We start from the raw sequence: 27,993 nt of genomic DNA, 5'->3' as shown, positions 1-27,993 counted from the left end.
TTCTGAGCCACCCTAACCGTGGCCATAGTGCGATTCTGCTCAGAGGTGGCTGGTTTGGCCATGGAGGTGCCCAGCTGGGGACTAGCCCCAAAGCCAGGAGCCTTACCCATGCGTAGGGCTTCTTAACTTTCCACTGCCTGCTGATAAGCACTTTACGGTCTGCCAGCCCAGGGGTGAATCCTATGGAGAGGTGGGGGAGAGGGCTGGCACTAAAGACACCCGAGAGGGGCAGGGAGTGGGGGAGCAGCTGAGGAAGAGTCTGGAGCCTGTGAGGAAGGAGCCCTCAGCCTGAGATTCCTTTAGGCTGAAGCCCTGGCAGGAACAGCACTTTCTGGGGACTTGGCTGCCTCGCTGTCTGGGGGAGGGCTTGGCCTGGGAATCCTGTTCACCCCCGCGTGCAGAAAGACAATGACAGAGCTCTACTCAGATCCTGAGGGGGTGGGGCAGACTAAGGGCTGGATAGGTCCTGGGCAAAATCAGTGTGTGTGTGTGTGTGTGTGTGTGCGCGCGCGCGCGCGTGCGCGCGTGAGTGTGCATGCATAGGTGGGTAGGTGGGTGTTGTAGATTTCCATCCATTTTGGGTTTCCACTGGGAAATAGCATCCCAAAGGCCTCATGGTTTGATTCTCACCAGCAAAATTAGAAGAGAGAACCCCAAACAGCCAAAATAAACAGTCTGAGATCTGTGTAGAGGAAGCCTGGATAAATCAAAACAGTTTCTTTGGTGGTGGAGGGCCCAGAGGGCATCGGTCATTATTTGATTTTTAGGAGCAGATGTACTAATAACGGTTCCCTGAAGTCATGTTAAGACTTCAAATTTGACTGTTGATTTACATTCTTGACCTACAAACCGGGGAGCAGACTAGGGCAACCCTGCCTGTTAGAACTTTCTGCAACGATAGAAACCTTGTGTTCTGTCCAGTCCAGTAGCCACTAGCCATGTGTGTCTGTGCGTCTAGTGGTCACTTGAAATGTGGCTAGTACAACCGAGGAGATGAATTTCTAGTTTTATTTAATTTTCACTGTAATTCAGATAGCCACATGTGCTTAGTAGCTACCATATTGGTGGTATGGGTCTAGAACACTGGTTCTCATCCTTGGCTGCATATTAGAATCACCTGGGATGCAGTTTAAACCCCTGGAGCCAGGCCCATCTGCTAGAAGCAGACTTAATTGGCCTGGGGGGGAACCCAGCAAAGGAATATATTAAGTTCTCCCCCTATTCTGATGTGCAGCCAGGATTGAGAACCAGTGGTCCACGGAAAAGCTGCCCAAGAGAATGTTGCTTGGTGGGGAAACCAGTATACTGGGAACCAGTCCACCCACAAATAATTGCAAGATGAAACAAGGACTTCCCCTGTCCCACAACTGCGGGACAAAGGTTTCTCCTGAAAGGTGGTCTAAGAGAGAAGTTTAGAGTAAACAGGAGAAAATGCGGCTCTCACACATGCAACTCCTGGCCCCTATGATGGAGGCCTCGGCCCCGCTCCCAGGTCCGGGGCAGAGAAGCAGCTGCGGTGGGGGTCTCAGACTCCCCCAGAGGGCCTTAGCCCCTGGAGGATGGGACTTCCATAAGGGCCTCAGTGGCACAAGGGAGCCTTGCTGGACCCGGGGAGAAAGAGGGGTGTGAGCCCCCTCAGAGTGATGAGCTGGTGTTTCCAGTGTGTCCCCGCAGGGATGGCCCCAGTATCATGTGACCCAGACACACAGGAAGCACCTGAGCCCCCTGTCAGCTGTAGGCACATCCTGGAGATGGGAAGGGACCTGTCCGTGTCTGGTCTTCCCTCCTCTTCTTGCTCCCTTGTCCCCAGCCTGTTGCCTCACTGTTCCCACAGCTTCATCCTCACACCCGCCCACCCCCACCCCTGATTGGCAGCCACTCGGGTCTTCATCCCCTGCCGCTCTGTCTTTTCTCTCTTTAACTCTTCTGTGTGTCCTTTCTGACAACCTCTCCTCACCTCCCCCCCCTTCCCACCGTGTCCTCCTCTCTCTCTCCTCCCTTCCCCTCCCCCGGTCTCTTCTCTCCACAGACTTTCCTGGCCTCCAGCGGGGGACTGTATTGCCTGGGTGGAGGCTGCGGGAACGTTGTAATTCCAGGCTGCATGAGCCTGCCCTGCACGCCCGCCGGCTCTCTGCCCTGCAGCTTGCATGCTCGGGCCTGGCCGTGGATTGCATGGGGTGGATCCAGCACTGAGGGCTTCCTTCCCTAGAGCAGGGCGCCCTGGAGGGATCGGGTTGGGGGCAGGGGGGGGGGAGCGGGGGCTCTGCGGTAGACTGTGCATGGATGTAGTGGCTTTCTCGGAGCCCCGGGAAACGGGGCGAAGGGTCTCTCTGGCTCCTTCTGTCCAGATGGGAACATCCCGAGAGGACTGTGACTGCTAGCTGGCACAGGACCTTAGTGACCGTTTGCTGGCACGAGGTCTCTGGGGACACAGGAAGCCTGGCAGGGCTCTCCCCTTCCAGAGTTATCCGGGTGTCTAAGGCTAGGCTTGCCTGGCTTAGGACAGCCATGTGCTGAGTGGGGTGGCGATGTTGATTGATGGTGACAGAGCAGCCAAGCTTTAGGGAAACTGCGCTGAAAGGGTCCTCTGCTCCGTGGCAGCTTGAGGAGAAGGTGAGATAAGGCAGGAGGCCCCAGAGGACAGGCCCGGCCACAGCCTCACCTCCCTGTTGCCCTCTCCTGAGAAGGGGCTTACCACGCTGCTTGGCCCACTCCCTCCTCTCGGCTAAACAAGCCCAAAGCCTTAAGGCTACGGGTGGTCCAGCGGCAGTTCACAGCAGGGGCCGTGAGGTGGGGGTGGAGCTGCCCCCCCAATCCATGGAAGGCTCCCCAGCACACACACGTTGCCCCTCCCTCCCCCGCCCCTTACTACCCCTGTGAGGTGCCACCTCCAGACTGACCTCTGGGGCTGCCGGCCCGCAGGACCCAGACGAGAGCGCCCGGATCTCCAGCGCCTTCTTTCGCCTGTTCCGGGTCATGAGGCTGATCAAGCTGCTGAGCCGGGCAGAGGGAGTGCGCACTCTGCTGTGGACGTTCATCAAGTCCTTCCAGGTGCGTGTGCCCAGCCTACCTGGCCAGGGTCCGAGCCAGGTCTGCGTGGGGGCCGTGGTCACTGCACGTACCTGGAGAGGCTGCGAGGGACATCCGTCCAGCCCGGGGGAGAGCCCTGGGGCGACCGCAGGGTCCGCAGTGAGCTCGGGGAGGGTAGGGCGTCGAGCCCTGTGCACTGACCCTCCCTCCTCACCCCCAGGCCCTGCCATACGTGGCCCTGCTCATCGTCATGCTCTTCTTCATCTACGCCGTCATCGGCATGCAGGTGAGAGGCAGGTGGGCCCAGGCCAAAGGAGGGATCTTGGCCAAGTGGGAGGGGGCGTCGGTGGACCCCGGAGAGGCCTAATTAGTGTGGAGGTTGGACCCTCCGCCCTCCCCGCATCTTCCATCCTGGCCACCAGGGGCGTAGCTGTGAGTCTGAGAAAGGAGACTGCACCTTCTCCCCGATGCTGCAGTGCTGGTCAGGTGGGAGCAGTCCGGGAGGGGCCTCGGCATGCAGGTCAACAGCAGGGGCCAGGCTGTGTCTCTCCCAGGCCCTGATAGGCGCTTCAAGTGGTCCCAGTCTACCCTGCAGTGTCCCCTCTCCCCCCCATTCCCCACACTGAGTCCCCAAGTTGGCATGCTGTTGGAAAAACCAGTCCACTCTTGGACTTTCCTTGGGCTTGATTGGACGAACTTCACCCAACCTTGAAAATAATCTAACTGATTTGGCCTCGGGTGTGCTGTGGCCTAAAATAAAGGGGATTTGCAGGAGGTAGGGGTGGAGGAGGGGAGTAGGTCAGGTGGGAGAGGACAGTGGGGCCTGCGCTGAGGGGAAACTGTGACCTAGGTCCCAAGGTTGGAGCCCTTTGTGATTTGCAGATGTTTGGTAAGATCGCCATGGTGGACGGGACCCAAATAAACCGGAACAACAACTTCCAGACCTTCCCACAAGCTGTGTTGCTGCTCTTCAGGTACCAGTCTCCTTCTGTCCCCACCTTGTCCCCACCCTCTGACCTTGGCCTTTGCTTTGCTCTACTCTACATTGCAGGCAGGGCTGGCTTCCTGACCCTGTGGCCTGAGCAGCCACACAACACAGTGCCCTCATTCAGAAGAGCTAAGGCTCAGGGTGCCTGGGTGGCTCAGTTGGTTAAGCTCCCGACTCTTGATTTCTGCTCAGGTCATGATCTCAGTTCAGGAGATCGAGCCCTGTGGGACTCTGTGCCGACAGCTTGGGATTCTCTCTGTGCCCCTCCCCTACTCGTGCTTGCTCTATCTCTCTCTCTCTCTCAAAATAAATAAACTTTTTAAAAACTTAAAAAAAAAAAGAAGAGCTAAGTCTCTCCTGTCCCTGTTTTGAAATGTTTGATCTCTTTTAGAAGTTAGCTGCGCTCACCATTATGCAACCAATGCCATTTTTAAAATCATTTTTTAACAAATGGCCCCACATCTTTGTTTTGCACTGGGCCCCAAAAATGACGTAGCTGGTCTAAGTGGAGTACGGTATATTCCCCTGATCTCATCCCACTGAAACAGGAGACAGAAGTCACATGTCCCTTCAAAAGAGCATGTCACCTTGGTCAGCACAGGGCTCTCCTGTGTGACCCCCCACCAGGGAGTTGAATCATGGATTGATTTTGCCCCTTTTCTTTAGTTCAGCTCCTACCTATAGTGCTCCTTAAGGGATAGAGCAGTGGGGCCACGGCACAGAGGGGAAACTGAGGCCTGCCTCACACTGAGCTACTTGGTGAACCCAGGGGTCTGAACTGCTTCCTTTGGGTTGGGGGAGCAGCCCTAGTCTGCTTGTCTGTCCATACCCTGCTCCTGCCAGGCTGCTGGCCTCCTGAGGGGCTGCCCAAGAGTGGACATGCCTTTGGGGCGCCTGGGTAGGTTAAGCGTCCGACTTCGGCTCAGGTCATGATCTCGTGGTTCGTGAGTTCAAGCCCCATGTCAGCCTGTGTGCTGACAGCTCAGAGCCCGGAGCCCTCTTCGGATTCTGTGTGTGTGTGTCTCTCTCTGCCCCTCCCCCACTCTTGCTCTGTCTCTCTCTCTCTCTCTCTCAAAAATAAACATTCAACAAATTAAAAAAAAAAAAAAAGAGTGAAAAGGCCAACAGAAGCCCTTCTCTTCCAGGTGTGCGACAGGTGAGGCGTGGCAGGAGATCCTCCTGGCCTGCAGCTACGGCAAGTTGTGTGACCCCGAATCGGATTATGCCCCGGGTGAGGAGTACACGTGTGGCACCAACTTCGCCTACTATTACTTCGTCAGCTTCTACATGCTCTGCGCCTTCCTGGTGAGATGGCGAGGAGGGTGATTTCACAAGGGAATCTGCCCCCCCCTTCCCCGTCAGCTTCTGTCTCTTGGGGATTGACCTCAGGGGCACAGGAGGCAGGAGGCTCTGGTTAGATTGTTCTGGTTCAGGCCATCCTGCAGGTGGCTTCGTTTTCTGAGGGGTTGCTAAAAGGTTTTTTGTTTTTGTTTTTGTTTTTGTTTTTTACCTTTTTGGTTACGAATGAATAATCAAAAGAATGTAGTGGGGCTCTGTCCTAAATAAATAGGGGCTCCCAGTAAAGCCATTTGCCCCTCCCTGTTCCTCCGAAGAGAAAGTTGCCCCACTGTGAGGAGGCTGGGGCTCTGGAAATAAGGTCCCAGAGGAGGTCCCGAATGGGGTTAGAAACAGAGCACAGATTGTTCTAAGACACGAGGGCTGCTGTCTGTTCATGTGGAACGCAAAGAGCCAGCAGTATCCATGGGACTGTCGTCTCTTCACTCTATTTTCTTCCCTATATTCGGTCAAAACAGTTGTGTGAGCATCTGTGTGCCCTGGGCTCAGTGCAGAGGGTAGAAACATGATAAGACCCAGTCTGGCCCTGGAGGAGCTCATTTGGGCACCTGGGGAATCCATGTGTGAGCAAGCCTTGCAGTTCAAAGGGACGCCCACTAGACACAGAAAAGGCAAGAGCAGTAATGACACACGGTCCAGTGAGGGCACAGAGGAGGGGGCTCATCTCTCTGGGGTGGGGGCAAGAGGCTGAGATGGAGGAGCTTGAGCTGGGTTTTAAAGGATCAGCACCAAGAACCCGGGCAGAGGACACTGTCTATGGAGGAGCGCAGAGGTGTGACATAGGTCGCTAGTGTTTGGGACATAGGTCATTCGGAAGGATTGCAGTGAGGGCCCAAGTAGGAAGGAGCTCCGGCCCCCTTACCCAGTGGACATCTCCCAGCCCCCAGCCCCTCCCCATTGTCACCTGCTTTCCCGTGGTGGCAGCCCTTGGTTCTCCTCTTGCAGATCATCAATCTGTTTGTAGCTGTCATCATGGACAACTTTGACTACCTCACCCGGGACTGGTCCATCCTGGGCCCCCATCACCTGGATGAGTTCAAAGCCATTTGGGCAGAGTATGACCCGGAGGCTAAGTGAGTCCAGTCTGTAGATTCTGTGCAGACCCCTCCCTTCACTGTCCACCCCCCCCAATCCTAGCCCCTGTCCTCGTGTCCTATAGGGAATCACTCTCCAGTTTAATAAGAATGAATGGACTTCTTCTTCCTTCGTTATCTGAGGTCCCAGATCAGAAAATTGGAGTTTCTTAGAGTTAGAAGGGATCCCACAGCCTCTCAGGACAGAAAACCCCTTGACTTTATTGGGAAATAGTCATTCAACTTCTGCTTGGACACGTCTGAGAGCAGGGAACTCAGTACCTGAGCAGCTCTGGGCTCTGGCTAGCCAAAGTTTTAGTCCACTGACTAACAGCATCCTAGCTTGATTAAAATGCAAAGCCCCTAGCCGTACCCTGGACTGACTGAATCAGAACCTGCATTGCTTATTAACCTGATCCTCAGGGCATTCATACCTATGTTAAATCTTGGGAAGCACTTCTGCTTTACATTCTTTCTTTAAAAAGTAATAAGCTCATATTTGATGAGTATTTCCCAAGTGTCATGCATTGTGCTAACCATTGCATACATTATCTCGTTTAATCCTTACAACAACCTATGACACAGGTCTCTAGCTCTCTACCAGTCTGTGGAAGTGAGCTTTCACCTCCAGTGATCCACACCCTCTACTTCTATTAATATAACCCAAGAGCCCCCCAGTCAGCTCAAACAGAACCCAAGGAAGGCTCTGCCGTGGGGAAAATGAGGTCCAGATTCTGGGTCTGGAGATCCCACATCTGAGGGAATTCTGGTCTCAAAAGGATGTCTGCCCAAAAAAAGGACAGCCCATTCCTGGTGGTGGGTAACAGTGAACCCAAACATTGTTTCTTCTTTAAAGCAGGAGCTCAGCTTCAACTTCCTAAACACACTCCGAAAACAGGAAACACTCCCCTGCCACCTGGCTCTCTTCCCCTTGGCCGTTCTCTGAGCAGGGAGGAGGTCCTGGGTGGAGATGCCTGGTGTACAAGTCTCTGTGTCCTCCTGCAGGGGCAGAATCAAACACCTGGATGTGGTGACCCTGCTGAGACGGATCCAACCCCCTCTGGGCTTTGGGAAGTTCTGCCCACACCGGGTAGCATGTAAGGTAACCAGCGCGACCAGGGAGGGGTGCCCCCTGGGAGAGGAAGAGGCTCCGGTACCAAGGGACAGGGAAGCTGATGAGGGCCTGATTGGATGAGTCATTTTAGAGCAGTCATCTCCTGGGTCCCCAAGTCCCTTCCTGAGGACCTAAAGTGTCTCCCAACTCATCAGTGTCTCCAAACAGTCAACAGTGTCTCCCAGCTTATCTTTCCATCCCCTCGTGAAGGGTATCCCGAATCACCTGCACCCCCAGCCTTCATGTCCCATCCCCTCCCGGTCCACAGACCAGGCCAGAATGACCTGCCAAGCTTGGCCTGGTCCCAGCTCAGCAGCCAGCCACTGCCCCTCCCCTCACAGCGGCTGGTGGGCATGAACATGCCCTTGAACAGTGACGGCACGGTCACCTTCAACGCCACTCTCTTCGCCCTGGTCCGCACAGCACTCAAGATCAAGACGGAAGGTGAGAACCTTCTGGCATGCAGCCCCCTCCCTTCTCTCAGAGGATGAGTTTTCTGGTACAGATTCTGCCAGATTCTCAGAGCTAAGGGTTGGAACCAAGAGCCATGAGGAAAAGCAGAAGGAGGACCCCAGGCTGTGCCTCTCAGGGCTTCGAGAGAGCTCAAAAATTCTCTGCAGGGGAAAGGTCACTAAGGATCTCTTCCCACACAGCTATGTCTGAATGGGGCCCAAAAAATGGCAGTGTTCGTGCAGAGGTGGGGGCTGCCTGTGGTGTGGCTCTGGGGGGAGCAGAGGGACGCCTCAGGTAGCCCTGGGCTTGCAGCCCACACTCAGCTCCACAGCTGAGTGCCCTGCCGCCAGGAAGCAGACATCATGGGAGCAGGGAAAGGACTTAAGCTGGGGGCTCTTTTGTTCCTGAGCCTTCACTTAGCTCTTGGCTGTATCAGAGCCGTCCCCGAAGGCAATCAGGACCACTGCAGGGATCTGAGACCACCACAGGGAAGGTTTTCTTGGGAGGGCAAGGAGAAGAAGACCAAGAGTGAGAGAAACCACGTTAGGGCAACGGGAAGGTTGCCTGAGAGTCCTTGGAATAGACCAGAGGGCCATGGGGATTTAAAGGCTTTTGAGGGGAAAGGGAGAAGACCAGGAGATGACAGACAGACTTCAAAGGGAGCCACTCTGAACACTGGAAGCCAAGGCTTGTGGGTTGTGGAAACATGACTCAAGGGTTGGGTTGCCCCAGGGGGTTGGTGATGCCCTCCCCTTCTTGCCAGTGCTCAGCACAGCAGCTGCCAAAACCAAATAGACAAACAAAATCTCGGCCAACATTTGTTGAATGAGGTGTTTGGAGAATTCTAGGTGTCTTTGTCAAGTGCAGTTGACTTGGGCCGTGTGACTTTAGGGCCGCCCCTGCCTGTCCCTTGCTCCCAGGTAACTTTGAGCAGGCCAATGAGGAGCTGAGGGCCATCATCAAGAAGATCTGGAAGAGAACCAGCATGAAGCTCCTGGACCAGGTCATTCCTCCAATAGGAGGTGGGTGCTGCTTTGGGACACCAGCATCCAGAGGCAGCTGAGGAAAGGGGACAAGGGACTTCTCCAGGAAGCCCTGTGGGAATCTGAGAATGGCCCAGAACCTTCGTAAATACCTTGGAGAGACCCCATGGTGGTAATCAGGGTGGGTACCAACCTTAGGGTGGAACTGCCCACTGGCCAAGTCAGCAAGGAGAGGAGTGTCCTGAAGCGCCCGGTCCTGGCTACACTTGGGTCCCACTCTGAACCCAGTTCAGATTCCTACCCACCTTCAGGACATCCCTTTTGACTCTTCTGCAGATGATGAGGTGACTGTAGGGAAGTTCTATGCCACGTTTCTCATCCAGGAGCACTTCCGGAAGTTCATGAAGCGCCAGGAAGAGTATTATGGGTATCGGCCCAAGAAGGACACTGTACAGATCCAGGTAAGCCCAACCTGACCTCCAAGGGACTCCACTGAGCCAGGTCTTCAGGCTCCATGTCCTTGAAGGCCAGTGACAAGGCAGAGAGGGAAGGAGGGCGCCAGGGTGAGTGAGGAGCCAGGCAGGAGCTCCTCCATCTTTGGGTGACAGACCCAAAGGCAATGGCATTGGTTCAGAAGAGGGATTTGAGTGCTTAAACTGGTCCATTGGCATGCAGAGAAATTTAGAACTTTGTTTCATCTCATCTGTCTTTTATTTCTATTTTTTGGTGTTAATTATAGTGCATACATTTCACAAATTCAAAAATATGTGTGCCTTTGGGCTGTGTGCTCAAAAACTTATTTCAATTTCAATGTTACTTTAAAACAGTGTCATGATTTTAAAAGTTGTGTGTATAATACAAACACCTTTTTTATGAACCATTTTAAGTGTAATTCCCAACATGACGTTCACAACCCAGAACATTTTCATATGTATTTCCTGCAATAAGGTCATTTTCCTACATAATTCTTCTACACAACCACAATGCAACCACCAAAGCAGGAAATTAACATTGAGACATTATAACCATCAAATCTTCAGGCCCCATGCAAATGTCACCAGCTGTCCCAAGAATGCCTTTATAGTAAAAGGATCCAATCTAGAATCACACATGGCATTTAGTTGTTATATCTCTTTAGGACTCTTTCGGCTAGAATAGTCCTTGGTCTTTCCTTGACAAGACCTTCACGCTTTTGAAGACTACAGGATATCTTTAGGTTGAGTTCAGGTGATGTTTCTTCATGATAGATTTAGGGATATACGTCTTGTACAGCAATGTCACAGATATGATGCCATGTTCTCACTGCAAGCTATCATATGACACCAATCTTGATTTGTCCCATGGCTTTAATCAACTTAAAAAACTGTATTAATGGCATATTCAGTAAAAGGAGATCATTTGTCTAAAAGACTCTACTGAGTAAAATATTTTTCCAGCTGGAAGCTGGAGAGGGTATGAAACCCATGAGGTTGGACCATCCCAGAAGGTCAGAGCAAGACCTAGTGGCCTCATGGAGTCCTGGGACATTGAATGTCCAGGAGAGAGTGGGGCTGGAGCTGGAGCTAGAAATGAGCAAGGCCATGGGAAGCAGTCTGGTCTCCCCCACTAGACTGGAGGGGTCACAGAGCTTCTGTCCCCAGGCCGGACTGCGGACCATTGAGGAAGAGGCAGCCCCAGAGATCCGGCGCACCATCTCAGGAGACCTGACAGCTGAAGAGGAGCTGGAGAGAGCCATGGTGGAGGCTGCGATGGAGGAAGGAATATTCCGGGTATGTGAAGGCCACGACCACCCTGTGTGTCCCAGGCACAGGGAATAGCAACATCCCATAGAAATGAGGGCGAGAAGCCACATAGGAGGGGAATTTGGAAACTGAAGACACCCACAGCCCACATCTCTTGGGACTCAAAATCAGTGACTCAACCTAGTCAGTTATCAAATATAACACGTATTTTCTTCGCTTCCTCTACCAAGCCTCACTCCTTTCCTCACGTCCCCACAGCCACTAGTCAACATTCATCTCTTAGAATCCCTTCATTGTCAAATGCCCCCACCTGCTTCCAGTTACACTGGCCCTCAATCTTAGTGCTGTCTGGTGTTTTTTATGATGTACAGAACTAAAAGGTCCTTAATGACCAGCTAGTTAAACCTTCTGGGTTATTCATGAGGAAGTGGTGACCCAAGGAGATTATATGAGATATCCAGTATCACTTTAGCAAGTTAGTTAGTTTTAGAGGTGGGACTAGAACCAGTTCTCCAGACTCCCAATCCAGTGCTCTTTCCATGATACCATATTTCCCTATCTGGCTATCTGTGTCTCCTATGTCGTTCCCTAGAGGTGTCCTGTCTACCCCAATTTACTGAGAACTCTCTGCAGGCGGGTGGTTTCTTCTCTGGCCTTACAGCCCAGTCCATTTCCCTTTGGCCTTATAGGATTTGTCTTCTAATACCATCACTTGTTCCCAGCAAATCATCCCAGTATGGCAGTCCCCACGCACTCTCAGCTCTCATTCCCCTGTCACTGCTCTCAGCCCTTATGCTCTCCTTCTTGACCCTAGAGGACTGGGGGCCTGTTTGGCCAGGTGGACAACTTCATGGAAAGGACCAACTCCCTGCCCCCTGTGATGGCCAACCAGCGACCCCTCCAGTTTGCTGAGGATAGAGATGGAAGAGCTGGAATCACCCGTCTTCTTGGAGGATTTCCCTCAAGATCCACGCACCAACCCTCTTGCTCATGCCAACACCAATAATGCCAATGCCAATGTTGCCTGTGACAACAGCAGCCATAGCAACAGCCAGCTATTTTCCAGGTAGTGGCAGTCACTGCCAGCTTTGGGTGTAAGGGTACTGGGGTAGGACTGGGAAGACGTGGTTAGTGGGTTCCAGGCTTTCCGGAGAGGGGACAACCCTGAAACATATAGGTTGTCCTCCGCTTGCCTTGGTGTCCTTTGGGATCCATCCTCCCCCTTAAGGCAAGAGGCAGGCCCAGACTGCAGAGACTCCTTTGGCCAGCAGAGGGCAGCCTCATGTCAGCGTTGGCACAAATGTTGCGTGGTTCCTTTATTCCATCATCTACGGCAGGTCTAGGAGCTGAGACCTACTGAACGTAATTAGATTAGAAAGAGAGCTTACTACAACTGTGGAAAGTTAAAGTTTAATTGTAGGATTGGGGTTCCAGGGAGATCTCACTGCTGTTTGGGCCCCTCTCTCTCACCCTGAGCTGTCCACCAGATATAATCTGTGATTACATAAGTCTCATGAAAAAACAGCAGGATGAAGTCGGGGAGCTTCTCAGAAATCATAACCTGCGGGCTGAGGTCCAAGCAGACCTTCCCTTATAGATAGGAGGCCGGGTGATTAAAGGTACCTTAGACCTGGAAAGGCTGAGTCGCACACCCTCAGTAATGGGCAGGACAGGGCAGAAGCCCCGTGAGCAGGTGTTTCCCATGGCCAGAGCTGCCTACACGTCCTTGCATTCAGAGACCCTTTGAATTCAGCCCTCAAGCCTTGAGAGGCACCTGCGCCTTGGGTCACCATGGTGTTAGGTGTTCTGGGAATACAGAAGCACCAGACCTGGGCCCTGCCCTGAAAGGATTGTAGTCTTCTTGGGAGATGTGTCACGGGACCTGACAGTGACCAAATAATCACAAAGAGCAGGTGTCCTGAGAATGCAGGCATATTGATCACCATGGGCTGGAAAGGTCTAGATTTGAGCTAAACAACGTTTCTCGGCCTCCACTGAGCATCAGAAACACCAAGCAGCTTTCAAAATTGCAGTTCCTGGGCCTCACCGCAAACTCTGGGGATGGGACACAGCCACTACTAGTTTCTAAAGCTCCCCAGGTGATCCAGTGTACCACCAAGGTGAGAAACCAGTGTCCTGGAGGTTGTGAGGCTGGGCTGAGCCTCAGAAGATGAACAGAATGTGAAAAACGGTAGAGGGAAGGGCAGTCTGACAGCAGCACCATTGAACGAAGGAGAGGAGTGGGGAAGGTATTTGGCCCATTTCTCTTAGAGAGCCAGGACTGGCTGGGCACAGAGCAGTGGAGCACCGGCCCTGGAGTCCAAGCTGCACACAATGATGGGGTCCGATCCTGAGGGAAAAGGATGTTTGGGGCCATAGAGGGGCAGGATGGTGGGAGAACCAGAAGCCTGCCTTGCTTCCCTATCACCAGCCTTGCTTCCATTTCAGCATCCGCTATGAAAGAGAGTTCCCTGGAGAGACAGAGACGCCTGCTGCCAGAGGAGGAGCCTTTGGCCAGCCCCGAAGCGTCCTGGGTCAGTCTTTTCTGTGCACCCTAGAAGCTGAGCCTTCTCCCAGAGAGGCTGGGGAGCCTCGCTCGTTCCTTACGCTTGGGGAATCTGGCTGGGAGGGCTGGCTTGGGAGCCTGCTGCGGTGGGATCAGCTGGGCCCGGGACGGAAGAGCAGTCAGGGCCAGCTCCTGATCCGGGCAGAGGTCAAGGGTGTCATGTAGGTCGCCGAGTGAGGTGGGAAGGGGGCATGCCTGGAAACTCACACCCACTCGCCCAAAGGGCAGCTCCTGAACGACTGACCCCTTGGCTCTGGGGCCCTTCGGCAGATGGTCTGGCAATCTCCCAGCAGGTCCTAGACTGCTGTGTGTGACAGCAAGAGCCCTGAGGATGCTGGAGTTCAAGGAGATGAGGGCACTTGCCTTGCTCCGTGGCATGTAAACACACACACACACACAAACACACACACACCACACTTCTGCATGCAAACACACGTGGACACACTGAGAAACAGCTTGACCAGAGCTGGTCAAACTCTGGCCCTGATTCCCCCTCCCAAACCCACAAGCACAAAGACCAGGACAAGTACAAGGGCAACGGGACAACACAGGGTCCTGCCTGGCCTGGAGTTGGTTGGGCCTCAGCCTACGTCCACCCTCTAGGACCCCTTCCACAGCCCCAAGGGTCTCAGAGAGCTCTCAGAGTTTGGATGCCTGGCCAGGCAGAGCTCTGTTGACTCAGGCCCCTCTTGCCTTTGCCCTGTCTTGCCCACAGGAGCCCACAGCAAATCCTGTGTGGAAAAGCTAAAAGGACAGCTGGCCCAGAGAGAAATGCCCGGGGCCCAGGCATCTCCTACCCCCCTGCCAGGTAATAGGGCACAGGCCTGGGAAGAAAACTGTATGCATAGGAAGGGTGTGGTGGTAATTTGTCCATTAATAACAGAAAGGACCGGACTCCTGGGTCCTCCCTTTTCTGTGAGTCTTGGCTGAGGCTCCCTAGGGCTAGGGTTTCACCGGATCCCAGCGGGCTCCAGCATCCCTGTTGGGGTCTTTGCTTTTGTGCATTGGAACAGCGTGCTGGCGCAGAGCCTCCCCTGCCTGGGGAGAGGAGGGACCCCACCCCGGGGCCTGAGAAGCATCCCACCACGGTAGGACCAAGGAGAGTAGTTCCAGGTGCCAGACTCCAGCGACAGCCCGGCTGATACAAGAGGTGAGATGGGGGCTGGGACAGAGCAGTGGGCTGCGTTCGGGGGTGGCCCTGTGATGTCCTGGGGTAGAGAGAGGGTAGAGCCAACAGAGGCAGACCCCTGAGGCAGCTCCCAGGAGATCACACCCAGCCTTCCTCTCTTCCTGCAGGCTCTGGTTCGAGGAGGCCTGGACACCTTGGCGGCTGATGCTGACTTTGTCACGGTGACAGGCCGGGCCCTGGCAGATGCTGCCAGATGGAACCAGAGGGATGTGGAGTGTGGCAGCAACAGAGCTACTGAAAAGACAAGAGTCCCCAGAGGGCATGGCCCAGTGCCCAGGGACGCTTGAGCCTCGGGTCCTCGTGGGAGCCTTGACCAGCATCAGGGCTACCAGGAGACCCTGATCCCCGCAGGCTGTGAGGCTCCGCACAGCAGCAGCATGGCTTAGAGCTAGCAGACCAACGGTGAGGGAAGGGTGGCTGGGGCCGAGAAGGGTTAGCCCACCACGGCAGCCCCTCTCTCTCTCTCAGCAGCTGAATGGATGGGCGAGTGGGGGTGGTCAGGAACCCCGGAAAACACGTCCGGAAGAAAGTAGATTGACAGCCCTTCTCCTCACCGGCAAGAGGCATGGTTGGATGGAGCTTCTAATGTCATTCAAATAGGCCAGTCAGTGCCAGTGTCTGTCTGGCATAAGGCCACTCCACCAGCAGGACATTAAGTCTCCAGGCCTATGCCATTGGCCCCTGGCCCCTGCCTGTCTCCTGTTTTGGAACTTCTACACTCACTCATCCTCTTCCCCATCCCATTTCCAGGAACCCGCGCACAGGCTCGGGAGCCTGGGCCCAGGAGAACAGAGGGGCTCTCTGGGCAGCTATCCTGCATGCAGCAGAGAGGGGCTCATTGTGGAGAACGTGGATTCTCCTAGAAGTGCATGGCCAGTTCCACTGACCGGGGCCGTGTCGCCGCAGGAGGGCCTGGCGGCCTTAGAAGCAATGGCCCCACATCCCAGGCCACACCACAACCCACCTTCTTTGAAGCTATGACCGTGTCCCTTTGGCCAGAATCCACCACTGACATAGGCCTCAGGTCCCTCACGTATTTGTGCCCCTGGATATCAAAGATCTGCAGTTTCCACAGCTCCTCTTACCCACCAAGCAGTGATGAGTCACAGTGGCTCCTACTTACCAAGTACCTCCTGTGTGCCAGACGCTGTCCCGTGCCGTGGGGTGTTCTACGTTCTAGGTACAAAGCATTTCCACACAGCGTCCATTTCATTCTCGTTACACCCTCGCAAGGCAGGGTTTTTAAGGTTGAAAGGGATTTAAGGATGTGGCAGTGGGGGCACAGAGAGGTGATGTGGCGTGCCTGTGGTCACCACAGCCAGTGAGAGGCAGAGTTAGGCCCGCCAGTTCCCAGCGGTGCCTTTCACTGGATACTCTTTCCTCTCCTTGCCATCCCTTCACCGAGCTTGCCCAGCGCTGGTGGCTGGGTGGCTGTGGTGACACTGGGCCACCCCACAGCCTCCTGGCAAACCCCCAGGTGGGCTCCTCGGGCGGGCCCCAGGCTGCAAGGGCAAGGGCAAGGGCAAGGGCAGGGAGACTCACCCTGGCCGCAGATGTGTGGTCCCGGACCGTTTCAGCTCTCTGCTCCTCAAACTCGACCCACTGGCTTCTCCCACACCTTCCCTCGACAGCCCTGCTGTCTTCCTCCACAGAGAAGCAGAGGCCGCCAGAAGGTCCCTCCTCAGCTCCTGTTACCAAACTGATAAGCTTGCCAATGCTTTTGTCTCTTGCTCTCCTTTCCTCCTGACCCAGTGGAAGACTGGCATCTCCTCCAGCCAGCTTTCGGATTTTACCCCAGCCCGTCTCCCATCCTCCCCTCTCCCCCTGCTCCCTCCATCTGCAGGGACCACATTCAAGGTGTTTCCATCTTAACAACATGGCCTCACAGCTGCCCTATCTACCTACCTGAGGTCTATTATCTCTCTCTCTCTCTCATCTATCTATATCTATCATCATCTATCTATCTATCTATCATCTATCCATCTCTCTAGTCCATTACTGAAGAGCAAACTTCTTACCTGGGTTGTCGCCTCATCCACGTTTCCATTTCTAGTTCCCATTTCTCATCCCCATGCAGCCTGCCTTGTGTCCACATTCACCAATATCTCCACAACCTTGTTGCAAATCCAGGAGATTCCCTCTCTCCACCTTTTTTTTTTTTTTCAGGAGACCTCTTTTATCTTTATCTTCCTTGATTTCTAGACAGCATGAGGTACAATACACTTCTCCCTCCTTCCTGACATGTCTCCACCACTGCCTCTCCTGAATTTCCTCCTACCTTTCAAGTGCTCAACCCAGAGTTTCCCTGTGAGTTCTCCCCTGGCCCATCTACCTCTCAGGTTCTGTGTCCTTGATCCCTCTTCCAACTCGGGAGATCTTCCTGGTTGCTCTCAGTCGCTCACACATCAGCTGCCTCTGTGTTGAAAATTCCCAATTCCATGTGGCTAGACTAAACCTCTACATCTCTATATCCTTCTCCCCAACAACTCCTCACGTATGTCCTACCTGTGCCAAAAGTGCATCGTGTCCAAATTCGACCCCACTGTCCTTTCCCCATAGGCTGCTGCTACTCTGGTATACTCTTGGGTGCTACCTACCCCTTATTGAAACCAGGAGTCTGGGTGTTGTCCTGGGCTCCCAGCTTGCCCCACAGATTCACCCTCCTAAGTACTTCTCCAACCTGTCTTCATGTCCACAGTGACTTTCCTGACCTGTTCAATCAACATTTCATGCCTCTTCCTTTGCAACAGCTTCTGGACTGCCCTCTCAGCAGCTCCTCTCTTCTCTTCCTCCCTGCCTGTCTCTGATCTTTCTAAAAGGAGAAGCCTGTTGTCTCATTCTTTTGCTTAAAACCCTTAAAGGCACCCCCAAACCCTCAGAACATCGTGCAAACCCTTGCCCTCTGCTTAGAAGCCTTCCCTGGATCTGGACCTCACGCATGGCTCCTGCCAGCCCCACCAGGGGGAGCTGCCCTCACTTCTGACTTCCAGAGTGCTGTTGTCTCTGGAAAACTCCATGAACCCTAAACTCCATGGATCCCTCCCTAGTCATCTTTGAAATCTCAGCTTTGCTCTTGCTTCCTGCAGAAAGCTTTCCCCGGACACCCTCCAGACCCTCTGGAGGCTGGCCCAGAAACATGGCGGGCCTTTCCCCCCGAGTGCAGTGGGGATCAAAATCGCTTGTTTATTGTTACTCTAGCCAGAGGCTAAGCTTCACAAAATCAGGAGCCGGTCCACTTTGTTCCAAGTACTCTACCTGGAGCTGAACACTTTTCAGCACAGACCAGTGGCTCAATAACTGTTCAATAAATGCAGGAAAATGGTGGGAAGTGTGGGCCCGGCCCTTCGCTAGCTCACTGCCCAGTGTCACCTGCCTCAGTTCTGCAACCTCAGCCACCTTGGCTGTCTGTCTAGGCCCCGGGGAGACAGGGAGGAGGTGCTCTGCCTCCAGGGGCCACACGCTGGACTTCACCTCAGCCCTGCCCACACGTAGCTGCCGGGCCGCTCCAATAAAGCCTAAAAGGAACAAGTGTGGAAGGATGAGGGCTGAGCGGGGAGTGAAGGGGACCAGACAGGTCTGGGGGGGAGACAAGCCCCTCCTCTCAGCAGGACCATCTGACAGAGACCGGGTACCCATAGGGGCCGGTGGGGCCACCTTCTGTCGCCTGGGGGACACTGGCCAGAAGCAGTGTCTGCTGGACCCCTATCTTCTGCCGGCAGTTCCCTGCAGACTTGGGGCCCAGCTGCTGGGTGCGGGGTCTGCCAGAAGGGGCGGGGCTGCAGCTGGTGGGAGGGGCTGGTCACAGAGCCTCATGCTGGCGGTGGGGACGAGAGGAGCCCTGCGCTCTGGAAGGTGTGAGGCTCAGATGGAGGACCCCTGGACACCATGGAGGGTGGGCTCAGTTCCAGTCTATCTGCAGAGTGGGGAGGAGCTCCCTGGCTCTGGTCTGGGTGTACGTGTAGGCCCTGCTCTAGATGTGGCCGAGTGATTCTTAAAGGAAGCATGTGGTTACTCTCTGCAACGCGTTTCACAGCACAGTCTTGGAAGCCAGACCCCTTTGGACCTGCCTCCCATTCATTTACCTCCACGCTGTGATCTCAGGCAGTTCCTACAGCCCTCTTAAGCTTCTGCTCCTCCTTCTGTAAAATGGGGGACTCATTCCCACTTCCAGGTTATCGACAGGTATGAAGAGGACCCTGTAAAGCGCAGGCCCTTAGTAAGATGCTGTTGTTTTGATCCTGTCTGATGCTGGCTGGTGAGAGAGCTGGGCTTTTAGATGAGAGGACACTGAGCTCAGAGGGGTCCTGAGGCCACTTATTGAAAGCTGGGCGGGGCACCTGGGTGACTCAGTCTCTTGAGCTTCTGATTTCAGCCCAAGTCATGATCTCACGGTTCGTGAGTTCGGGCCCCATACCGGGCTCACTGCTGTCAGCCTGTCAGCACAGAGCCCTCTTTGAATCCTCTGCCTCTCCCCTGCTTGTGCTCTCCCAAAAATAAATAAATATTAAAAAAAAAAAAAAAGACAAGAAAGCAAGCGGGCAACTTGACTGCCAACCCAGGTAGCTCTGCATCAGACCCCATCCCCCACAGCCCTGCCAGCTCCCAGGACAGTCCAGGGATGGAGAAGCCAGCTCCCGCCTCTGCAGAAGCCACTAGAGAAGGCACTGCCAACCCAGAGCTGATCTTGATCCCCATTTTTCTGGCATCTGATCCCAATGACGTGTCAACTCCTGTCATGAGGCTGACAGCTTATAGTGCCAGGTGACTCTCCCCGCCCAGAGAAAGAAAACCAAGACCCAGAGGAGGAGAGAGCCATATACACCCAACTTCCCGAGTGAGTGGGAGGAGCCAGGAGGAGACCTCGGGCTCCCTGGGCCACACCTTATAGCGTCCAGTGAAATGTGCAGGGGACAAAAGTCCTGGACGTGGAGAAACTTCCAGTTGTGTATTGTTTTCAAAAGCTCTCTGCCGTTGGCTTCCCCCTCTGTAGAACCATAGTAGCCGGTATTTGTCAAGCCCAGGTCCTTAAATGCCTTGCCTGCAACATCTCGTTTAGTGTTTGCCCTGCCACCTGTAAAATAAGGTCCTTGTGAATCCCGTTCTGTGATGAAAACACAGCTTCAGAAAGACTAAGTTACCCCAGAGTCACTTGGCCAAGAAGTAGTGAAGCCCAGTGTAGGACAGGAGCCGGGACACCATTCTTGAGCTGCTGACTTCTCCTATCTCTGTGAGCATCCCCCAGCAACGCCCCCTGACCCTCCGCCTCCCCCCTCCTCCCTGCATCCCCTTCCCACAACCTGCCAAGCACCGCCCACTGCACTAAACTCAGCCCCACTGGCCACGCTCGTGCCCCCACTCGCCATGCCTTTCCCTGCCCAGTAAATGCCTCTGCACTCGGCCTTGGTCATCCCTGATGGCCCGGCTACACTCAGTTGCCTCTTCCGTAGTGTGTGGTAACTTTTATTATGGCATTTATTACCCTGTGACTAGGGTCACCTAGGGTCACCTAGGGTGACCTGTGACTAGTCACCTGTGTGACTAGGAGTTTAAAGTTTTTTTCTACCGTGAGTTCCTCAAGGTCAGTGAGTTTCTTTATCAAGTTTGTATCCCAAGCTAGGAGAAGAGGAAGGAAGGGAGAAAGGAAGGAGGTGGGGAGGGTGGGAGGGAGGGTGAATGCACGAGACCACACCAAGTTCACTGCTAAACGACGTGTATTCGATTGAATCATTTGAAATCGCAGATATTTTATCCTTTTTGTCTATGAAACAGCAGTTTGATAATATTTAACCTACTGTGACGAGGGTGGGTTTCCCCACCATCCAGGGCCACCCCAATACCACCACTGCCTCTCTGTGGGGGGGCAGAGACCCCACCTTTTGCTTTGGGTTAGTGTATACAAATCGGGATGAGGGCTCACTGAGGGCGGGTTCTCAGGCCCTGTGCAGGGCTGTTCTCAGGCAGCATGCAGACTTGAGGGGGGCCTTTTCTGCATTTGCCGTAGGTGAGCTGTCCCCTCTGAGAGGGGGGGTGGGGGGGTCACTATAGTGACCACAAGGAGTGGCCTACAGGTGGTGCCCAGCGGCCCCAGTGCCAGCCACTATCAGAGGTTGACTATCTCTCCAGATCACCCCACGTCTGGTCTTTGGTCTTGGAGTTTGACCTCCCCCGAGGCCCGGGCCTCCCATCTCCTGGCTCTCCTTGGCTAGCCCCAGGGGCTCTGGGGCAGTCTGTGGTGGGGGAGGGAGGGATGGGAGACAGATTATGGCCTCTCCCTCTGGGTTCTTTCTAATTCGGGTTATGACTGCAAACCCTTCTTTGGCTCATCCAACCTAGCTTGGGAGTTAAAGAGGAAGACAAAGTTCTTTTCATCGCTCTTTGCATCCTCCCCAGTCTCGTCTAATTCTCCTCAAGGCAGAGTGTCTTTTCTGTCAACTGGACAAGTGTCAGGAAGTACGGGGGTGGGGGACAGGACACAGATTCATTTTTCAAGAGATTATGTCACCTCAGGCCAATGCAGGCTGTCGTGGCCAAAGGGGCTTTGAAATTCTCCTAAAATCATCCCAAGAGATTCAGCACATACGCACAGCCGGGGTGCTGGCATTCATTACGGTCCCATAACATTCCCAGTCTGGTACATTGTTGTAAAAGAAGTGTACTTCGGTGGTTAATCTTGTGTGATCTCTCACCAACACCTCTCCAACACCTCTCCAAGTCTCCAACACTGCCCCCACCCCCATTTTTAAAGTGTTACATGTTCGTTTGCTGACAGTTTGCTCTGCAGGGTCTCGCTGAAGCTAATGTCTATTAAAATCCAAGGAAAGGATGCATCCTTGGGGACTGCAAATCAATAGCTCCTAGGCAGGGTGGGGCTTATTTGTTAATCAGAAGGAAGGGGCTTACTAGGGTGGCCCTAGTAAGAGAGAGGACCTGACTTCCCTGGGGTCCTGGCTAGGACTGCCTCGAAGGCCCCCTCCTCACCACCAGGATTGAGGGGAGGGGTCCGCCCCCTCCCTTCTTCCTTCCTCATCATCTCTTTTCTTTCCCCCTCTCTTTGGCTTTTCCAGCTTGACTCCCTGCTTGCTCCTTCTCCTTTTGTGTCTACTTCCCCTCTCTGTGCTAATTCCCCAGCACTGTCCCTTCTGGGGGAGAGGGGACCCCCAATGAGTGCACAGTCCACAGGGGGCGGGGCAGAGGGCTCAGCTGCCTTTTAGGTGGCCAAGACTCCAGTTTGCTGTCCCAGTGATGCAGGAAAAGTCACCAGCTATTCTTTTTTTTTTTTTTTTTTTAATTTTTTTTTTCAACGTTTATTTATTTTTGGGACAGAGAGAGACAGAGCATGAACGGGTGAGGGGCAGAGAGAGAGGGAGACACAGAATCGGAAACAGGCTCCAGGCTCTGAGCCATCAGCCCAGAGTCTGACGCGGGGCTCGAACTCACGGACCGCGAGATCGTGACCTGGCTGAAGTCGGACGCTTAACTGACTGCGTCACCCAGGCGCCCCGTCACCAGCTATTCTGCATCCCTGTTTGACCAAAGAAGTTGGAGCAAGTTACCTTTTTAAAAGAGTTCATTGAGTTATAAGAAACTGCAAATATTCAAAGTGCACAATTTGATTATTTCTGAAAGATGTGTATACAGCCGTGGAACCAACACCATCATCGAGATAATAGATGTATCCACCACCCCCCAAATTTCTTGATGCCTAATAGTGATCCCCCTGCCCCCTCTGCCCCTCCAAGTTATGTTCACTGCCCCTTCCTCCCTTCTCTCCGGCCCCCCACCACCCCCGGTGCCCAGGTCTGGCTTCTTATACTCAGCATAATTATTTTGGAGTTCATCCATGCTGTTATCATTGATAGTTCATCCTTCTTATTGCTGATTGTATTCTATTATTTGATATACACCAGCTTATGCATTCATCTGTCGGTGGAAGTTTGGGTTATTTCCATTTTGGGGCTACGATGAATAATGCTGCCATGAACATTTGCGTACAGGTCATTGTGTGGACCTATGAAGCAGGTGAATTCTCAAGGTGCTCTGCTCTTTCTCAGCTCAGCAGCTGCCAAGGTCTAGATCCATCCCAATTCTTCACTATGATGTGACACAGGATGAAACAGGAAATCGGCTTGCTTGGGTGGGTTCGACCCTCCCCACCCCCATCATTTGCCGCATGACCTTGGGCAACTCTTAGTGTCCTTTGTTCATATGGGAATGATAATTGTTCCTACCTCTTAGGGTTGTTGTGAGCATTACATGACCGTAGGGATCTGAAGCATTTAAACAACGCCGGACACAATGTTAAAAAAAGGGTAGCTCTTATTACTTTCTATGTGCCTCTGAGAAGATCTGTGGGATCCTCAATTGGCTTCCTCTAGGAGCTCTGGGTTGGGGTTAACACAGTTGTGTCCTGATGCCCAACTTGAGAGCTGTTTCCTAGGCAAGCGATGGGCAGAGGCACTGGAAGTCCCTTGGAACTGTTCTAATTACTTCTCAGCGTGGCCCCTGAAGACCCCTGAGAGATAGCACAGCTGACCAGAAGACTCGGAGCCCCCAAGGGGGTGACAGGAAACCATGCTCATTGAGGACCCAGCAATCTGGAAACATGGCAAAATCTTAGTCAAATCATAGGGAGTAGAAAGAAGGGAAGGCAAGACAGGCTCCCTGCCCTCTTCTCCTGCTCCAAAAGTTGTCCAGATCAGAAGCCAAAGGGGGCCTCTGTGTCTTAGACAGGCGGGTAGAGTCCTCGAAGGCACTTGGGCCCTTTGGGATCTTTACAGACCAGGGCTCTGAACTCTGGCTCTGCCCCTTCACTATCTCAACCAGGGTAGGCTAGGCTAGGCCAAGGTAACAAATCCGCCCATAATTTTGGTGGCCTGACACAATAAAAGTTTATTTCTCACGTAAACTCGATCAACAACGTGATGTAATGCGAGGGCGCCCGTAGCTCAGACAGCTTCCACCTAGAAGTGAAATGTGTCCGTTCCGCCCAAACGTCACTGGTCAAAGTCAGTCACGTGGCCACAGCTAACATCAGAGGACACGCAGTCCTGCCTTGTGACGGACAGCGGAGAGCCGGAAATATTTGGTGCACAGCACTAATGACTGCTACACTAGCCGAGTGACCTCTGAGCCCATTTCCTCTTCTGCAAAATGGGGACAATAACCGTGTTTACCTCAGCGATTGTCGTGAGGATGAAATGAGAAATCCTATGTGGCGTCCTTGGCACAGTGTAGCACATGGGGTGAGTGAAATAAAGTTGAGATGCCCTCCAGATAACCCCCAGTGAGGCTGAGACCAGGAGTGTTTGTGCACAGAAGGGATCCAGCATACCCCAGGCCCCTTCCTGCCTCTGTGAACACTCACCCTGCCCACTCCCCCCCCACCCTGGTCCCCACCACTGAGTGACCAGCAGAGGCCTCCGAATAACTCTGCGAATTGGCTTCCTCCCACCTCCCACATCAACAAGGAGCACTTGGGCCCCGCAAACCTCCTCACCTTGTCCACACCTCATTCACACTCACCACAGACACTCCCTATCCTGCAGATTTCTTTATGACAGATGTGCCCTTCTGTCCAGTTAGAGGGCAGAGGCCCATCGCAGAAGGGACAGAGAATCCACGGGAAATGTGAAGGAAATTACTATTTTGTGCTGAGCATTATACTGGGTGCTTGGCCCAGGTTACTGCCTTTAACCTCATCCGGGTCCTGAGATGAGGGGAATGTGATTATCCTCTTTCGGAGGTGAGGGAATGGACGCCTGAGGTAGTTACATAACTTGCCCAGGGTTACGTAGCTAGCACGTGGCAGGGTGGGACTCTCAACCCAGATCTCTGACTTGGAACACCACACTTCAGCTTCCACCTGTCTCTTGTTATCTGGTATAGTCTTCACTTTCATCCAAGCCAGAAACTCACGCAGGGCCCAGTCTTGGATGTTTAGCTTCTGGGTCCTTCCATGCTGCTGCGGAAACCGCCCTGCTCTGGACCCATGAGGACCACACTGTTGGTCCCTGCTCACTAGTTTATTGTTCAACTGTCGACGAGTCTCTTTACCCGTCTGGGCTTCCGTGTCTTCACCGGAAAATGAAACTGTAAAACTCGATGATCTGAGCGTTCTTTTCAACTCCACAAAGGTTCTGTGACATTGAGAATTTCCCACACCTGCTCTTCCTGCTTTTGGCCCTGATAGGAAACATGGCAGAGCACAAAGTGGATGAAGAGCCATGTCTGAGGTTATATGGAGTATTCATTAAATTGTCATTAACATTTGAAACCAAAAATAGTTGGGTTTTTTTTTTTTTTTTTTTTTTTAGGACTGATGGGGTGTTTATAATCCATGGCAGTTCTCTCTCCCTTCTATTTATAACAAATTCTGGTTTCCTCTAAGGCTAAGTCTGTCTCCTTCTGTAACACAGGAAGTCAGGCTGAGCCCGCGCCTGATCTAAGACCTCTGAATCTGCACCCAAGTAGATCCTTTCAGGGGTTCTGAGCTCCTGTTGGCAGGCACAGCTGGGCTCCATATCCAGGTGGACACGGGAGGGCGTGGCTGGCAGGACGGGCTAATGCCCATTGTCCCATGGAACCAAGCCCAGCTGCTGGGGTGGGGCTGACAGTTAGGCCTGGAGGTCCAGAACTCTATACTTTCCACCCCCGGAACTTTTAGGACAATGCTCAGATCATTTCTTCAAATGCCAATGCCTAGTGCTAACCCTAAAGAAGATAAGAGGGAACAGGTCTCAGGCTCAGACCACCTCTAGAGACATTTCTGGAGCTGAAGGGTATCTCTTAGGTATATTGATTTGTTACCGTAGGGTTGCTATTGAAAGCTAGGCCGTGCCTGAGAGATCTGGGCCAGATGGCTTCCTCAAGTTGCTGCTGGAGTATTTTAACTACAGGAGTGGGAGCTTCCTGCCTCAGAGAGGGTCCTCCACAGCTCCCCCCACGTTCCCATCTGCCCAGACGCCCACGGCTCCTGTCAAGAGAAATGATGGAGGCTCCTAGACGCCTGATGGGGAAAGGCCTCAGCTTAGGACAAGAGCTGGGGCTCAAACTCCAGTCCAATTAGCGGAATTAAGGACCAAACAGGAGGTAGTGTATATGTGTTTGCCCATTTCTGTCAGGCTGAGAGGAAAGGGGTGGGGGTTGGGAGGGCTAGGCATATAGGCAGCTCCTTGAGAAACTTCAGGGTTAGGGAAGGAAAGAGCAGCTGGGAGGAGGGAGAAGGGGTGGGAAAGGGTGGGGGTGGGAACAAGCCAGAGAGAGGAAGCAGAGTCTGTGCTGAAGGCACACAGAGACTGGAGAGGGCAGGGATTGTCCTCGGCCTCCTCTGACCCATCTAACCTAAATCTCCCCACGTCTCTTCCTGACCCTTGGATCTCCCTCTGACCTCTGTGCCCGGTTTCCCTGCTCACCTCTGGGCAGCAGTGCCCAGGAGTCAAGAGTCTGGACATCTAATGGCCCTGGTGGTCCAGGAGGGAGCTGCTGAGGTGGCTGGCACAGCTGATGTGGGGCCCTGACCTCTAGGAAGCCAGAGTTTCCAGCGCATGTGCCTCCCTGCTCCTCCTGGCTTGACATCCTTTGGCCTGGAGGGAAGGGGAGGGTGCTTGCAGCGGCTCTGGCGCCATTTCCCAGCAGTAAAGCTGTGAGTCAGAAGGGTCACCTAATCTCGGAAGTCAGAGGGGACCTCCTGGAGGCAGGAAACCAGAGATGAGCCCCAGAGAAGTCCAGGGTCTAGTGGGCGGGAGAGCAGCTTTGCAAAATGCAGCATTATCATCCAGGAGGGCTAAATCTCCAGCAAAAGCCTGGGTCAGGCCGGCTCCCTTCCCTCTGGGCACTTGCTTGGAGGTGATCTGGGGAGTTTGGAACAAGATGCATAAGTTCAAATCCTGGCTCCATTGCTTATATGCTGGGTGAGACTCATTCTCCCCCAACTGCAAAACTGAAAGAGAATAATAAAGCCCAGCTCACAAGGTTATGAGATTCAAATGAGAATATGCATAAAAATACCTGGTTCTCATGGATGGTCCATAATTGTTAGCCACCTCCCCATCTCTTATTTTGGTTGGAAGATGGGGAGAGAATGTCCAGGATCTGACTCAACACTCTGCAGGCCTACTGCTCGGGAAGGGGTGGCCTACTGGCCCAGAGAGAGCTTCCTCTAGGTTCAAATGCTAGTAAAAGGTGCAGGATCCCACCAGCATCCCCTCCCTCTCCTCCTCCACCGTTGGGCCACTGCTGGTGGTGCCCTGTTTTGAAGCAGGTTGGGGGGAGGGGTGTTGATTTGCCCTTGAAATTTGCCCTTGAAATTATCATTGTTTGGGTTTGACTCATCAAAACCAGAGTGATCTGGACTACTGGACGGAGCAGTTATCTGTGGGGGTGAGTGGGGGAGGGAAGGGAGAGAGGATGGTACCAACAGATATATCCTCAGACCCTAACCCACACCCTTGCCAAAATCTCTGGCATAGTTTCATCATCATTGGAGGGTGATGCAAGAGGCTTGGCGTCTGACTCCCCTTCCCCCCTTCCCCCAGAGAGTATCATCCACATCTGGAGCTGCAGCTGGGTCCTCCTCTTGGGCTCTTTCCAGCGGAGGGAGCTGGTTGAAGTGTGGGAAGGGAGGGCAGCTGGGGAGGGCCCTGGGAATGGCCCCCATGTTGGGAGTTGGGGGGCAGGGAGAGGGAGTCTGGGCTCAGTGGGAGGGTAGGTAGAGTGGAAAGAGAATTGTGACTTCTCAGGGCATTGCTCTTCTCCATCTCTGCCTTATGTTTAAAGGCTCCGGGGCTCCCCTTGTCCTTTATATCCATGTAAAGGCAGCTGCACTGCTGTCTCCTTCCGCACCCACCTCTCCCCTCCAGCCTCTACCCAGGTGCCTGGAGTTGAGTGCCCCCTTTGTTGCCTTCTCTCCCAGTGCAGCCCAGGCCTCCCACACCGACCCTCTGCCCCCATGGCCACAAAAGAGTGTGAGGCGAGCTCAGCGGGTCATCTGTGGGTCATAAAGGTCAGTGGAACCACTTCGGTCTAGCAGAGGGAGGGGCCCATCTGGGCGAGGAGCCTAGCCAGGAATCAACCAAAAGATGAACTTTAAAATGCTGCAGGATGGAGGTGAAGGGAATTTTGTTAGTCACCAGCAAGAATCTCGTTCAGTAAAGGTTGACACATTCACTGTCATAAATCAGAAGGGAAGCTTTCCTGGTGCTTTCGAAATATAAACCGCTAATCGCTGTGGGATGCTTTGAAGTGAAGCACTCTGCTCCGGAGACCTGGGTTCTTACCCCTTGCTTAGCCACCAAATCCGAGTGACCTTGGGTAGTTCCCCTCTTTGCGTTCCAGTTTCCTCATTTATGAAACCGGGGTCCCATCTAGGCTGAGATTCTGCCACTCGGGCGGCTGGGGGGGTAGAGGCTCCGGCGTGGTCAGCTTCTGGGCCCTCCTCCTCCCCAGCCCTCCAATCCCGCCCGCCCCCCAGCGAGCGGGTGGACGCGAGCCAAGAGGTCCCT

The 27,993-nt window shown here is 53.6% G+C and overlaps 1 protein-coding gene across 1 annotated transcript in view; it reads left to right on the top strand.

Annotated features, from left to right (window-relative positions):
- CACNA1S (calcium voltage-gated channel subunit alpha1 S) overlaps positions 1–14,442 on the top strand; it is a 63,866-nt gene extending 49,424 nt beyond the window's left edge. Inside the window, 16 exon segments of the mRNA XM_030302563.1 lie at positions 2,030–2,086; positions 2,923–3,051; positions 3,251–3,316; positions 3,913–4,004; positions 5,164–5,323; positions 6,320–6,447; positions 7,453–7,549; positions 7,903–8,005; positions 8,935–9,036; positions 9,334–9,458; positions 10,638–10,766; positions 11,554–11,652; positions 11,654–11,805; positions 13,188–13,273; positions 14,021–14,113; positions 14,319–14,442. Of these exon segments, the coding sequence (XP_030158423.1) occupies positions 2,030–2,086; positions 2,923–3,051; positions 3,251–3,316; positions 3,913–4,004; positions 5,164–5,323; positions 6,320–6,447; positions 7,453–7,549; positions 7,903–8,005; positions 8,935–9,036; positions 9,334–9,458; positions 10,638–10,766; positions 11,554–11,652; positions 11,654–11,805; positions 13,188–13,273; positions 14,021–14,113; positions 14,319–14,377 (1,677 nt within the window). The 3' untranslated portion in view covers positions 14,378–14,442.
- The last annotated feature ends 13,551 nt before the right edge of the window (positions 14,443–27,993 follow it).

The sequence above is a fragment of the Lynx canadensis genome, chromosome F1 (assembly GCF_007474595.2).
Source record: "Lynx canadensis isolate LIC74 chromosome F1, mLynCan4.pri.v2, whole genome shotgun sequence".
NCBI classification, from domain to species: Eukaryota; Metazoa; Chordata; class Mammalia; order Carnivora; family Felidae; genus Lynx; species Lynx canadensis.
This window is presented reverse-complemented; position numbering and strand designations above follow the sequence as displayed.